The sequence below is a fragment of the Theropithecus gelada genome, chromosome 12 (assembly GCF_003255815.1).
Source record: "Theropithecus gelada isolate Dixy chromosome 12, Tgel_1.0, whole genome shotgun sequence".
NCBI classification, from domain to species: Eukaryota; Metazoa; Chordata; class Mammalia; order Primates; family Cercopithecidae; genus Theropithecus; species Theropithecus gelada.
In genome coordinates this window covers 107,814,396-107,828,742 of record NC_037680.1, presented here as the reverse complement: position 1 = coordinate 107,828,742, position 14,347 = coordinate 107,814,396, and the positions used below count along the sequence as shown (strand labels likewise).

Below are 14,347 nucleotides of genomic sequence, written 5' to 3'. Positions count from 1 at the left end.
CTTGGGGGTGATGAGCAAGGTCTGATTTTTTTCCCCCTTCCATTATTTTCAAATGGTCTATAATTTAAGAATACCTTGACTTTTTCATCAATATGAAAGTCGTGCATACTCATCCTAGCAAATCAAGACTCTGGCTCTTGGGATTTAGGCATTTCATGGTGTGGGGAGGATTAGATACATTTATTAAAAACCCAGGCTGAAAAACAAATGTCTTGTCCATCTGGAGATCTTATATTTATTTGAAAATCAAGTTCTGTGAAAGAGCACAATAAACAGTCATATATCTTCTCTTCAACCAAAGACTTGGAGACAGGGTTCTTCAGGTCAGCGCAGAGGCAACGATACATGCATTGAATAGCAGGTCTCAGCACGAATTTCCTCATAAGCATTCCCAATATGAGCCTGGACAATCTTCTTCTTCACATAAGCAAATGAGATGCTGGAAAAGGGAAGAGAAAATAGTAGTAGCTAGGGTCATTCTTAATTTCAAGACATTCTCTCTTTTCTCTTTTACCACTAATTGCTGAAATCTAAAACTAGGCCCCAACCCTGCCTCTGTAGTCCTAATATACCAGCTTCTGCCATTACAGATTATAGTTTCCAAACTCCTAATGGACTGAATACTTTACCCTTTTGAAAACGAGATTCCAGTTTCCAGCTAAAAGCCTCTAAGCCATTTTGTAGTTAACTGCCTTGAAAGCTGTAAACAAGGCTTTTCCATAAGGTACTGCCAAAGGCTGGAAGGGAGCTAATGTGAGTCACCTCAATTCTCCAACAGACTGAGTGATCATGATAGCCTGCACTGTCCCGTGCAAGTTGGGTAAAGCTTAGGAAACCATCAAGGCTGAAAGATAATTTTCAAAAGTAAGTTTAGAAAACAGGAAGGTTAGTATAAATCTCCCTTTCTCTAAGGCCCAAACTAATAGTCTTCCTGAGGTATAAATATATTTTCCTACTAATGGCAGGTGTCTGCCTTAAATTTATCTGAGATTTCTGCAAAGCTTTTCCTCAAGTGCTGGTCAGTATCTAACACACAGCATGCTAGATTTGCAACCAGACCTTTAATATAACAAATGATACTGTCCTTATGTTTTTAAAAAAAGAGTGGAATGAATTGGCCGGGCGCGGTGGCTCACACCTGTAATTCCAGCACTTTGGAAGGCTGAGGTAGGCGGATCGGCTAAGGTCCAGAGCTCGAGACCAGCCGGACCAACATGGAAAAACCTTGTCACTACTAAAAATACAAAATTAGCTGGGTGTGGTGGCGCAGGCCTGTAATCCCAGCTACTTGAAAGGCTGAGGCAGGATAATCGCTTGAACCCGGGAGGTGGAGGTTGCGGTGAGCCAAGTTTGCACCACTGCACTCCAGCCAAGAGCGCCAAGACCAACAAAAGCGAAACTCCGTCTCAAAAAAAAAAAAAAAAAAAAAAGTCTGAAAATGTGTTTTTGCTTGGGTGGAATTAGGAAACCTTGATTATGTCTCACAGTGTCTTCAAATATGTGAGGAACACTCAAAAGAAAATGGGGAAATGAAGAATAACAGTTTCATGAAATTAGATTACTCCAATCTTTCCCATCTAAAGACCCCCTTTCAACAGTGTTAAGACCCTGGTATAGTAAATGATCTTTGTCAATGGACACAGGCTTGTGGTTAGTCTAACTGACTTCAAAGTCCCTATAAGCACTATGTCTTATACACAGATGTTCAATAGCACCATAGAATAAATGAATGTTAAGGCTCCTATGCCAAAAATACTGCCAAAGGAGATGGGGAGAGAGAAAAACCAGTGAGAAGCCTATATTTGTGCTACTCAAAAGTGTCACCTATGGGTCACTGCCAGTCCACAACTGTAACTGATCCACAACTGTAACTGATCCACAACAAGGAGCTTACATCAGAATGTAAATTAACTCTATCACTAAGCAAACTGCAGTTCAGCTGATGTTTTGGGGAAGACTTTCTTGATGAAAGAAGCATTGAGCAGATAGATTCTGGAGTAAGCTTCCTATCTGCTTATGGACCTATAAAAATTGTTCGCAGATCAGCCACTTTGAATAACATTAGTAGAGTACGAGTCAAAGAGGAAAGAAAAAGGAATTTGTGGTTATATATGCAGAAAAAGGTTCAAAGAGGGGGAAGTTTTAATACTGTTTAGGTAAACGAAGATTAAACACAAAAGGAAGGAAAAAAGTGAGATGATGTCCTGCAAAAAACATTTGTGAAGTATTGACAAAGAAGTTTCCCTTCATAATTCTGTTGCACACGCACCTCTGGTCCTTAATCATCAATATACTCAAATGGTTCTGGGGGTTCTGGCTCTTGTTCCTCCTCCTCGATTTTTGGGCCATGTGCTGCCACAGGTTCCACCAGCTCCTCAATGTCTTCACTGGTATCCTTCAGAATGATGATGCCTCCAATAGAGAGCTGAAAACACAGGGGTGTGCAGAAGCATAAGCTCCACTCATATTTCAAGCGTGCTCCACAATCTGAATACTTGTTAAATGGTACTTTAAAACTACTTAAATGATTTGGAAGTGAAAAACTGGAGTAGAACTTTACTGGGATAAAGATAACTGTGATCTATACGAGGTATTTGCAAACTGAACCCAGTAGTAGCTCTAGATAGTATAAGATGTGATGCTGTTCTACTTGGATGATGCATCCCAATTTAAGGATAGTTATTTCCCAGCCATAGCCATTGAGCCTATCAGCCTCAATCTCACTGCAGGGAGAATGCTTACTGTCCAAATACTGTATCCTAATTCCTTCCTACTCAAGATGTGGTCCTGGGCCAGAAACATCATTATCACCTGGAGCTTGTTAAAAACGCAGAAAAGCTGGCCCCACCCTAGATCTACAGAATCCGCATTCTAACAAGATCCCAGTCAATATGATGCACAGTGAAGTTTGAGAAGCACACCAGTCTAATGCATACTGTATTATTTGTGAGGTGATAATCATTTTGAACACAAGAGGAGTATATAAATTAAAAGCCAAATTTTTCTCCAGCAATTTCAGAATGGTGGAGAGAATAACATAGATATCCCAGATACCTGAGGGTTCTTCACTTTAATCTATAAATCCACGTGATGCAAGCTGATGAAAAAATACACGGGAAACAAAAGGGAAGTAGACTGTAGCAGCAATTCTATTAAGCCCTCTCCCAAACATATTACAGAAGGTAAATTCAAACACTAAACTATTCACCCCTCTCTGGTGTGCTAATCTTATTCTATTTGCTTGCCTGTGTCAAAGGAAATGGAAAGCTGCTCTATGTAATTAAATCAGTCAACAGTGGCAGGGCACATCTGGAAAAAAGCGTATTTCTACCAAAGCACATTACTGGGAAGGAAAAGAAGCACAAGTACATTAGTTAAATGATTCACATATGTATAAACATCTCTGCAGTTCAATCTAATCCGATTTTTACTCATCAGAACTCTGCCCTGCGATGCTATAAAACTGGTGTGCTTTGTGAACTCCAAACTATTTCCCTTCTCCCAACACACACATATCTATATATTTTTCTACAACCCCTTCCCTTAAAGTTTGCTTTCCTTGAAGAGGATCCATTTTATGAATGGACCCTGCCTTTACTGCCAGTACTCCAAGAATGGAGTATAGGGCCACTGTCCTAATCCTCCATAGCCTAAAAGTTTACTTGAACCTAATGGACCAAATGGAGATGAATCTCCTACCAAACAGAAGAAAATACCCATGTTCACACGAGGACTTTCTATTTTTTGGAAAATGTGGATCCAGGTTATGCTATTTCATGCTTAACTGGAATGAAATAATCCAACTTAATCAAAGGAGGGCCTCATCATACAAAAACAATAACAACAACAAAAAATCCCAAAACTAATAATCCAAATCAATACATGGAAAGGGCTATTTATAGTTATACATGGTCTAGGTTTGTTAATGCTTTATATGTTGGTGTGAAAGTTCACACCCTCTATGCATAAGATACATGATTTTCTGTTCTCTGGGGAGGCTAATTACAATTGTAGATATAGGCAACAAAACATTTCCTCTTGCCTCATGGTGAACAGGAAGCAGGGTAGGAATGTTACATGTTTCCAAAACTATAGCTGCCTCTTTCAAATGCAGTGTCTGAGGAAGGGTCCCATGACCTTGCCACTGAGGGTAGGGGAGTGAGCCACTGGACACCCCTTTCTTCACTGCACATACACAGAGGCAGTGTTTTCTTTTTTAAAATGAGATATATTAACATAAAATTCATTCTCTCAAAGTGTACAATTTAGTACATTCACAAACTTGTGCAGCTATTAATACTTCTGCTATCTAATTCAAAAATATCTGCCATCAACCTACAGAAACTGTGCACTCATTAGCAGCCACTCTTCATTCTCCCCTTCCCCTGTCCTTGGTAACTACCAATCTAACTCGTCTCTATAGATTTGCCTTTTCTGAACGTTTCACATAAAGGGAACCATACCATATGCAGTCTTTTATGTCTGGCTTCTTTTACTTAAAATAACGTTTTCAAGGTTCACACACACTGTAGCATATACCAGTAAGTCTTTCCTTTTTATGGCCAAATAATATTCCATTTTATCTCACATTATTCATTCATCAGTTGATAAGACATTTAAGTTGTTTCCATTTTATGGCTATTATGAATCATGCTGATATGAGCATTAGTGTGTAAGTTTTTGTGTGGGCACAGTTTTCCCTTCTCTTAGGTGTGGAATGGAATTGTTGGGTCATATGATAAGACTACATTTAACTTTTTGAGGAACTGCCAAACTCTTTTTCCACTGTGGCTGTAACTTTACTTTCCCACTATTACTCTATGAGGGTTCCAATTTCTGCATATTCTTGTCAATGATTATTATTGAGTGTCTTTTTGATTACAGCCATCCTGGTGGGTAGAACGTGGTATCTTCTTATGGTTTTGTGTTTCTTTTTAAATTAGGAGATAGAGTCTTGCTATGTTGCCCAAGCTGGTGTCCGGTGGCTGTTCATAGGCACAATTATATTGCTACACAGCCTCGAGCTACTGGGCTCAAGCAATCCTCCTGCCTCGGCCTCCCATGTAGCTGGGACTATAAATGGGAACCACTGCACCTGTTATGGTTTTTATTTGCATTTCCCTAATGAGTAATGATGTTGAGCATCTTTTCATGTGCTTATTTGCCCATCTGTACATCTTCTTTGGAGAAATGTCTATTCAAATCATTTGCCCATTTTAAAATTAGGTTGTCTTTTTATTGTTGAGTTGGAGGAGCTCTTTATATGTTCTAGATATAACTGTCTTATCAGACAAATGATTTGAAAATATTTTCTCCTATTCTATAAAGTTTGTATTCCCTGATTTGTGTGTCCACTAAAGTCAATGCTCAACTAACTTAGTAGTCAGCTAACAACTGGACAGGAATTTCCTTAAACACTTTGGAACACAAAGTCTCCCACTCTTTGAAGGAGTGTGTGTGTGTGCGCGCGCGTGTGTGTGTGTGTAGGGCTATAACTTCAACAGGACTCCTCACTTCTTCCTTGCACAGACGTAGGCAGTCTTTTAATTCATAGGTGGACCAACTGCTATAGCTATCTCTGACTTAATTTGAGCAAAGGCTTAGCAATCATTTAGTACTAATGATCACAGTACCACCTACTGTGGTACACCAGTGTGCTCATATGGCCTCATGGCATTGAGCATGTGCCTTACTATCTTACTTCATAATGATCAAAACCACTAGTTATTTCATGTGCTTAGAGTATGCACTAGTTGTGTCCTAATACATCTGTACTGGATTCCCATGCTACTGGCAAGATAAGTTTATAGACACAGTTAGAATATGTTCTCTGTAAAACCGCCACTGAGATGAACCAGGTTGCAGATGAGACAGTGACTGCATTAAAGGTATCCATTGATGATTCTGTTCATTCATTTAACACTGCACAGCAACTACTATAGATCAGGCAGTGCTACAGATTAGCATTTACCATTGTTTTAGGTGCTTTACATGTAACAACCTATTTAATCTCCACAACATCAACAGAAGGTAGGTAGCATTACCATATCAATTTTACAGATGAGAAAACTGAAATACAAAGATTAAATGACTTGTCTTAGTCACACAGCTAACAGTAGAAATAAAAACCCAGTTATGCCAAATTCCAGCTCTAAACCACTACATACACTATCTTGCATCCCTTGGCTTTATCTCTTCTAGCTGCTAAATTAGTCAGGTTAAGACCCCGGCTCACAATTATAGGTAGGAGTTGTCTTTGACCCACCATCAGGTTGATAAAAATAAGTTTACTCTTGTATAAGGATAAGGATCTAGAAACCGAATCTCTGACATTTTAGACAGATCTAGCATCAGGATGTCTTGGATGGGTCTACTGATGACCCCCTAGTTTTTTTACAAGAACCTGGAAGATAAAGGCAGTATCACGTGAGCTCATATTTCTGATAAGCATTTGTTTCTAACATGAAACACTCTGTCTTGGAATAAATTAGATTCCATGAAGATCCTTTTCTAACTAAAATGCAAGGCATTTATGACAATGGTGTAATAAAATAGAAAAAAAAAAAAAAGACAGTGGTGTAATTACCATAATAATCAACACTTATTGAGCAGTCCCAAGTCTTGTTCTCAGTGCTTGTTCAATCTGTGCCTCATTTCTGAGTCAGGGATGGTAATCTTATTTTATACTAAAGAAAATTGAGGCAGAGAGAGATTTAGTACCTGGCCTAAGGCCACTTAGCCTGAACAGTATACTCAAGATTCAAATCCTGTATGCTTGGCTATAGAGTCTATGTTCCTAATCACAATGCTGTATTAGGAACTCCTGCATCGTATGTCTGTGGTAGAAGACAGGAGTTTGTAGGGTTACACAGGGAAAAGAAAAATTCTCCCAAATCTATATGAAATGGAAAATGACATGCTCTCTTTTGTTAAATAATTTCTTAGAACTAGTGAGCTTGCTCCAATGCTTTGGAGATTCATCATTCTCTATCGATATTCTATTGTCCTGTGGATTAATATCCCACTGGTATATACAGCTAAGAGCCACTGGTAACTTACTGGTTTGAAAGGCTGGTATCTACAGGTCTCTGGCATGGTTAGGACCTTAAGCTGGGCAGGCATAACTCGGGCTGGGTTATCCAATAACTGGAAGTTTGGCTCAGGTTCTTTTTTCTTCTCTTTTTCTTCCTTTTTCTCTGCCTCATCCTATAAAATAAAATTTAAAAAAAGCTCAATAGAAGTTCATTTCTGTTCCACAGAACTGAGTAACATCTGAAGTTTACTGAGCAGCTATACGGCACAAGAGGTAGTGGTAGGTAGTAATGGAAGTACAAGTAAAGTGCTATCAGACTCACAGGAGGGAAAAGTAACTCTGCTTAGAAATGAGAATGGTATTTGACTTGGTTTTAAAGGAAAAACAGGTTTTTCTACCAGCAGAGATCAGAAAAAGGTCTACCTAAACAAATGATAATCCCTTTGCTTGAAAGGGTCTTTCTTTCTCCTACCCTCATCATCTTGTCTGTGAAAAACCTACTTTGCCCTTCAAAACCTATATTTTAATTGTCATTTCCTCCAGGAACTTTTTACTGATTTGTACCCTTCTATTCTTCTCACAAATGGATATATTTTCTAGAGTTTCTTTCAAGTACAATTTGATGATTCTACATGCTGGGAACAGGATAATTATTTGAAGGAAGCTAAGAGCAAGGTAGACTAATACTCAACTAAGGAAGAATCTCGACCATGACAGAGACAGAGATACTTCAATCCATATGACTACCAAGTTATACCTACCACTTCCATTTTCTCCTCCTCCTTTTTTTCCTTTTCTTTTTCCTTCTTTTTAGCCTTGGCAGTTATAGATAACACAGCAGTAGAAACCTAGGAGAAATGAACAGGGTAAATTGTTGCAATCCCTTATGGACATACAAACATGCAAGCCCTAGAGAACTCAGTCCTACAACACTATTCTACTTCCTAGCAGTAAGTATTTTATATATATATATATAAAAATATATATATATAAATATAAAATCAAATTTTATGTATATATGATTTTATAGATATATATAAAATCAAAGAATAAAAGGGAAAACTAAGCTAGGACATTTATTGAAATAATTTACTACTCTTGTCATCAAGTGAATCTTTAGTTCTTGGAGGCTTGTGTCCAATATAACTCTTCCCTTTTTTGAACTGTAGCCTACCTTGGATATGAATTTGCTATCATGTACTTCCAAAATTGAGATTTGAGGGTGCTTTTTGCTTTATGGGAAAGCAATGGGAAATAGAACAATTTCCTTCAGTGCTGGTTGTAGAGATATTCTCTCTGGACTACATGTCTTACAATGCCAATACACAGTGTGTGACTGGTTAGTCTGTATTATTCTCCTTCATGGGTCTCACTGAAAACAAAGGTGAAAAGCTGCGCAATACTGGTGTAAAAGCTGACTGTTTCAGACCCAAAGGAGGGTCTGAAACATAGCTGATGAAACAAGATGCTGTCAAGGATATTCCTTAACTGCCACCCTCAAATTTGGTTAATTATCCTTACTTATACACAAAATTTACAGCAAATAATCAACAACTGGCCAATATGAAAATTATCATGAGAGAAAGAGCCATTTTCCTACATATAAGGTATCAAAAAAGTATAATTTTACTGAGTAAAACTTTATGGGCAAGTACAAGTCTTTAATGTATTATTCTTTGATTTAATACAGGAGTGTCCTCATACACAGTTGGTAGGAGTATAAAGTGATTATGTCCATTTTGAAAGGCAAATTAGTTAATAACTATGAACATAATGTGCATTACTTTTGATCAAGTAACCTCACATCCAGGATTCTAACCTACAGATATACTCACACAGTGCACAAATACATGTGTATAAAGACCTTCAATTTCAGGCTCACTTGTGTAGGGGTAACAAATGAGAAACAACCTTAAATGAATATCAAAGAAAAAACTGGTAAAACAAACAGTACTACACACAGTAAAGGCATTGTTTTGCAGCTCTGGGAAAAAATGGGATCTGTATACATTGAAAGTTTTAAAAATAAAAAAAAATATATGGTTAATGTGAAAACAGTAAGATGCAGAAAAGTATGTAGAGAATAATTCTATTTGTGGTATAAAAAGTACTGACATGTGCAGAGAAAACCTTCAGAGGGATTCAGAAGTTGTGACTCCTGTGACAATGAGACTTGGATGACCAAGAGACAAAAAGGACTTTTACTGCATATTCTTGTGTAATGTCAAATGTTAGCATAAGAAGTTACTCTTAAAACATAAAACATATTCAAAGAAAAAGTAAAATACTCAGTGGCCTATATGTAAGTACAAATGCTGCTTAAAAGGAACAAAGAACCTACCTTTTCCTTTTCTTTTTCTTTTGGTACTTCCAGAGGGGCAGGATATGCAAATGTGGATGGTTTACAGTTCGATTTATACTGAACTTTCGGCATCTGAAGAAATTCCATTAAAATAACATTGGCTTTAAGTATTCTGTGCTCTCCACAAACATACAGATACAAAAGGAGACCAAAATTTTAATGCAGGCGATAGGTTCTTTACAGAATTACCTGCAGTTCTCTACACTTTTCTTAATCTCTGTGCCTTTGAATGGGCATCCCTTTATCTTTACGAACAAACCAACCTGCTTCAATGGGTAAGTCCTATTCATGGTGTGAGCATCAGATCAACTGTTCTCTCCTTTGTAAAGCATTTGATGGTCTATCCTGCATACAAACTGCCATTTCCCTTCTTTGTACCAGACTAATAACTTACACTAGCCTGTATAATCATGCCTTGTAAGAGTCTAACATGAGCCTGATAGAAAGTCAGCTTTACATTACCTACTGACCAGTTTTAAAGTTTTTTGGTCTGAATTTTTCCTTTCTTTCTTTTTTTTTTTTTGAGACAGAGTCACTCTGTTGCCCAGACTGGAATGCAGTGGTGCAATCTCAGCTCACTGCAACCTCTGACTCCCGGGTTCAAGCAATTCTCCTGCCTCAGCCTCCCAAGTAGCTGGGACTACAGATGTGCACAACCACGCCTGGTCTGAATTTTTCTCTATTTACCCAATCTGCATTGATGGAGGATGATAATAAACACCACCATAAGGACAAGGAAACTTATCTTCTCCATCCCATTTTCATTACAAAGAGTAAAAACAGCAATCATAAAACTGTTTGGCAGAGAATAAAATAGGTTATACAGGATGTTTAATTACAATGAGGGATTGGGAAACCAAGGGATTCTTGTTCTGACAATAAAGCTCCTCAATATTTACAAATGTGAGCAGTTTTAATATCAAAACACTTAACAAAGGATAACTGGCTGTACAGCTATACTGAAAAATCAATACAAAGAAATATTCTATTTTTACCAGTCAGTTTTAAGCCTAAAACTTTTCCACTCTCAAAATTTAGTAGAACATTTCAACAGTGATGACCAGATGTAAGAGTTATTTAAAGGTCAAAAAGCCTTTTGACTTTTAAAGAACAAGAAGATGAATCATCAAGTCACAGGACTAAGAAAGACCTAAACACAAACTCCATTAAAAAAATATGACTACAAATGTGATGTCAGGGCATGCAGTGCCTTAAATTTCTGACTTAAGTGAGCAGTTTCATTCCAACAGATTCCCTAGCTCTTCACTGTTGGTCTTGTTTTCTGCTTCTACCAAAGGGTCATCCTCCTATTTTGCCTTTTCCCTTTAGTAATAATTCTGTCTTCCATCAACCACTCGAGTATCAGATAACTCTGAAAAACTAAATCTGAAAGATTTAGTTTAGGTTCGCATTCTTCCTTGCCCAGATTACTACAATAGCATTGTAATGAGTTTCCACTGATACCAGAAAGATCTTTCTAAATGGAAATCTCATGTCCATTTATCATCTGAAATCCTTCAACAGTTCCAAGCCTTTAGTATTAAACAAAATTCATCAGATTGGTATATAAAGCCTCTTCATATCTTTATATTTAGCCCCCTTGCACACCATTATTTCTCAACTAATTACTTGAGGTTACACAGCTAGTAAAGAGATACGATTTTCAAAACTTTCAATGACATACTCCATTCAAAAAGTTGATGATTCAACTTGAAGGGAAAATGTTATTATAAGATGTTAACTCATCTTTAAAATTTAATGGAAATCCTTGCAAGTGGGTGGTAAATATGAATAAGATACGGTGAATAGGAAATACTACAAAGCTGAGGTCTCACAGACATACCTTTAAGTCCTTGTTAAGGCCAATGACACAGGTAGGGGTATAAGCCAATGACAGGAAGTGTGAAAGAGGAAACCAGAACCAGAACTGGGTAAATACAAGGACGCCAACCACAGAAGGCATATGAGTGTGACCAGTTCTGGACTGTAAGGAGATTGTGACATTATGACCACCTGTAGAAAAAGAGAGAAACCATGAACAATAATAATATTGCCCTATTATTATAGTAGGACAATAATAATGATATCTTTTTTTTTCTTTTTTTTTTTTTTTTAAAGAGACAGGGTCTTACTCTGTTACCCAAGCTCGGGGTGACAGAGTGAAACACTGCACCCAAGTGCAGCCGCACGATCATGGCTCACAGAAGCCTCGACCTCCTGGCCTCAGGGGATACTCCTGCTTTAGCCTCCCAAGTAGCTAGGACTACAGGTGCGCACCACCACACCTGGCTAACTTTTAAATTTTTTGTAGAGATGGAGGTCTCACTATGTTGCCCAGGCTAGTTTCAAACTCCTAGCCTCATGTGATCCTCCCGATTCAGCCTCCCAAAGTCTTGGGATTACAAGCAAGTGAGCCACCACGCCCAGGCAATAATAAAGATTTGTAAGTGCTGCAGTAGGGAAACATCTGGTGATGATTTTAAAAGCACAATTCATATGTGCAGTCTAATATGCAGTTCTTGGAATTAGTGAGTTATCCAGGCTCTGCAAAATTGGAAGTACACTTTTAACTGGATTCAGCACACATCTAGACTTACTTTCTCTATAGGCAGGCGTTTTTCAAAAACTAGCCCTGAAGGGTATCAAAACTGTGATGCTAAATTAAGTATTAATCTGCATTATGTATTGGTTTTTCATGTGCTAATAAAAAGTAAAGTTTTAGTATATACTTTTTGCACACAATAGCAGAGGCAAGCATAGATATGTTTGCTTAGTTTTACTCTTTCTGCTTCAATCATATGCAAATACATATTTATAATATACTTACACATTTATAAAAATTTATATAAAACAGTAAAGAATAGGTTCTGATTCTTGGTCTTTTAGGTGCTAAGCAGCATAAACATCAGATTTTTGAGAAATATCCCTTACAAATTATGAAGATTTATATGCAGCTACATAAAAATCTAAGAAAGCACTGAGCATTACCCTGTGAATTATTAAACCACTTAAATTGGTGGGAGGAGCTCTGACATTAACTAGCCCTGTAACCACGGACAAAACACTTTATTTCTAAGTCCTTTTCTCCCATTAGCAAAATGAGGGGTTGAATTTGAACACTTGAACTAGAAAAAGAAAACTTAACCTCTAACCCTTGATTCAACTGAAAATTTTCTAAGGAAACACAGTATGTAAAAGAATGAAATCAGAGCTGCTTCTGTTTAATCAGAAGTTTGGACTGCTGGGAGAATATATGGCCTGGAACCAGGGGTCCCCAAATCCTGGGGCTGTAGACCTGTCCATGGCCTGTTAGGAACCAGGCCGCACAGCAGGAGGTGAGTGGAGGGCACGTGGGCATTACCACCTGAGCTCTGTCTCCTGTCAATTCAGCAGTGGCATTAGATTCTCAAAGCAGTGTGAACCTTATTGTGAACCGCGCAGGTGAGGGATCTAGGCCGAACGTTCCTTATGAGAATCTAATGCCTGCTGATCTGAGGTGGAAAAGTTTCATCCTGAAACCACCCCACCCTTCTCGTGAAAAAAACAATTGTCTTCCACGAAACCTGTCCCTGGTGTCAAAAAGGTTGCAGACTGCTGCCCTGGACTATTACTCTACAGAGTGATAAAGTTTGAAAGCCAGTGAACTAGAGCTAAGATCCAAGTCATCAGTTGGGGAGAGCTGGTGAGTCCTTGTAAGGCTGAGATTCTAGGAGGCTATGAGGGATTACAAACTCAAATGCCTTTAGGAACGAGTCAAGTAAACAAAGAAGGAGTAAGTGGGCTGGGAGCAGTGGGGATTGAAGCAAACTGGAAAGTACATGTCCTATTTAAAGGGAGCTTGTTACTAGGGGTGTAGGTCCAGGGTTACTAGGTCATTTTGTTTTTAAAATTGAAGCAAACTGGAAAGTACATGTTCTATTTAAAGGGAACATCTTACTACAGTGTAGGTCCAGGGTCACTAGGTCATTTTGTTTTTAAAAGTAGACTCTGGATTTTGACCAAAATCTTGCAAATTTTGTTAGGCAGGCAAAACAAAATACACCATTGTCAGATTTGGCCCATGTGCTAGATGGTAACAGTGTTAGTGCTGGATCACAGAACTTTGAAATGCAAGTATCTTCATTTAAATAATATATCCTATAAAAATGGGGCTTGTCTGTGCCTAACCAGGGCCTTAACTTGAATTCCAACGTGGATTCCTGTTGCTCACATTTCTCTTCTCTTGATCTCAGTGTTTTACAGGCACCTTCACATTTTGCTTGGAGTCAAGAACCAAATACTGACTTGACTTTACTAAACCAAATAGCATTTTAATTTTTATAAGAATCAGGGTTCTACTGTTCAACCAAATAACCTAGATTTTCTTAATACTCCACTATAGATATTTAAAATTTTCATCTGAAAAAAAGGCCAGGTATACTTTAATTTTGTTTTTCCAATAGAAATGAATTATATACATTTATTGTCTACTTGTACTCTTCCCTATGCTAACCCCCATTCACTGAATGCTTACTATATATTGAGGATTGTTAATGACATACTGGAAAAGATCCTAAGGAGACTCCAGTCTCACAAAGAAGACAGATAATTCAATAATTAAAATAAGACATGAAACTATTATGATAGCTATAAACCTGGGTGCTAGTGGGAGCATTTCACTAAGACATAGTAACTAACCTGGGATGGAAGCTGGGGAGGGCAGAAGAGAGGAAAAGGATGCCTAGCTAACGTGCTATCTGATCTAACTTTGAAGCTGAATTTCCTTCTAGTTCAATGAAATCTATCTTCTTCGAACTTAGAAGCTAAATTAGTCCTTTGTTCTAACATTGTGAGATTTAATAAACAAGGTAGAGTTTATCATATTGATAATTTGCAGTTTAAAAAACTTCAATCATCTTCTTTATCTTCGGCTTTTCTCCCTGAAGAGACTGAATCACTGAGTGAGTTCTCAT

At 37.9% G+C, this 14,347-nt stretch overlaps 1 protein-coding gene across 4 annotated transcripts in view; it reads right to left on the bottom strand.

Moving 5' to 3' along the window:
* Positions 1-208: 208 nt before the first annotated feature.
* PSMD1 (proteasome 26S subunit, non-ATPase 1) overlaps positions 209-14,347 on the bottom strand; it is a 119,881-nt gene continuing 105,742 nt past the window's right edge. For 3 of the 4 annotated variants that reach the window (XM_025405615.1, XM_025405617.1, XM_025405614.1), the window contains 6 exons: positions 11,239-11,408; positions 9,375-9,467; positions 7,795-7,881; positions 7,060-7,206; positions 2,270-2,425; positions 209-439 (listed from right to left, as the gene is read on the bottom strand). In XM_025405615.1, the coding sequence (XP_025261400.1) occupies positions 2,279-2,425; positions 7,060-7,206; positions 7,795-7,881; positions 9,375-9,467; positions 11,239-11,408 (644 nt within the window). In that variant the 3' untranslated portion in view covers positions 209-439; positions 2,270-2,278. The remainder of the gene's footprint in view (positions 440-2,269; positions 2,426-7,059; positions 7,207-7,794; positions 7,882-9,374; positions 9,468-11,238; positions 11,409-14,347) is intronic. The other variant, XM_025405616.1, reaches the window with a different exon arrangement.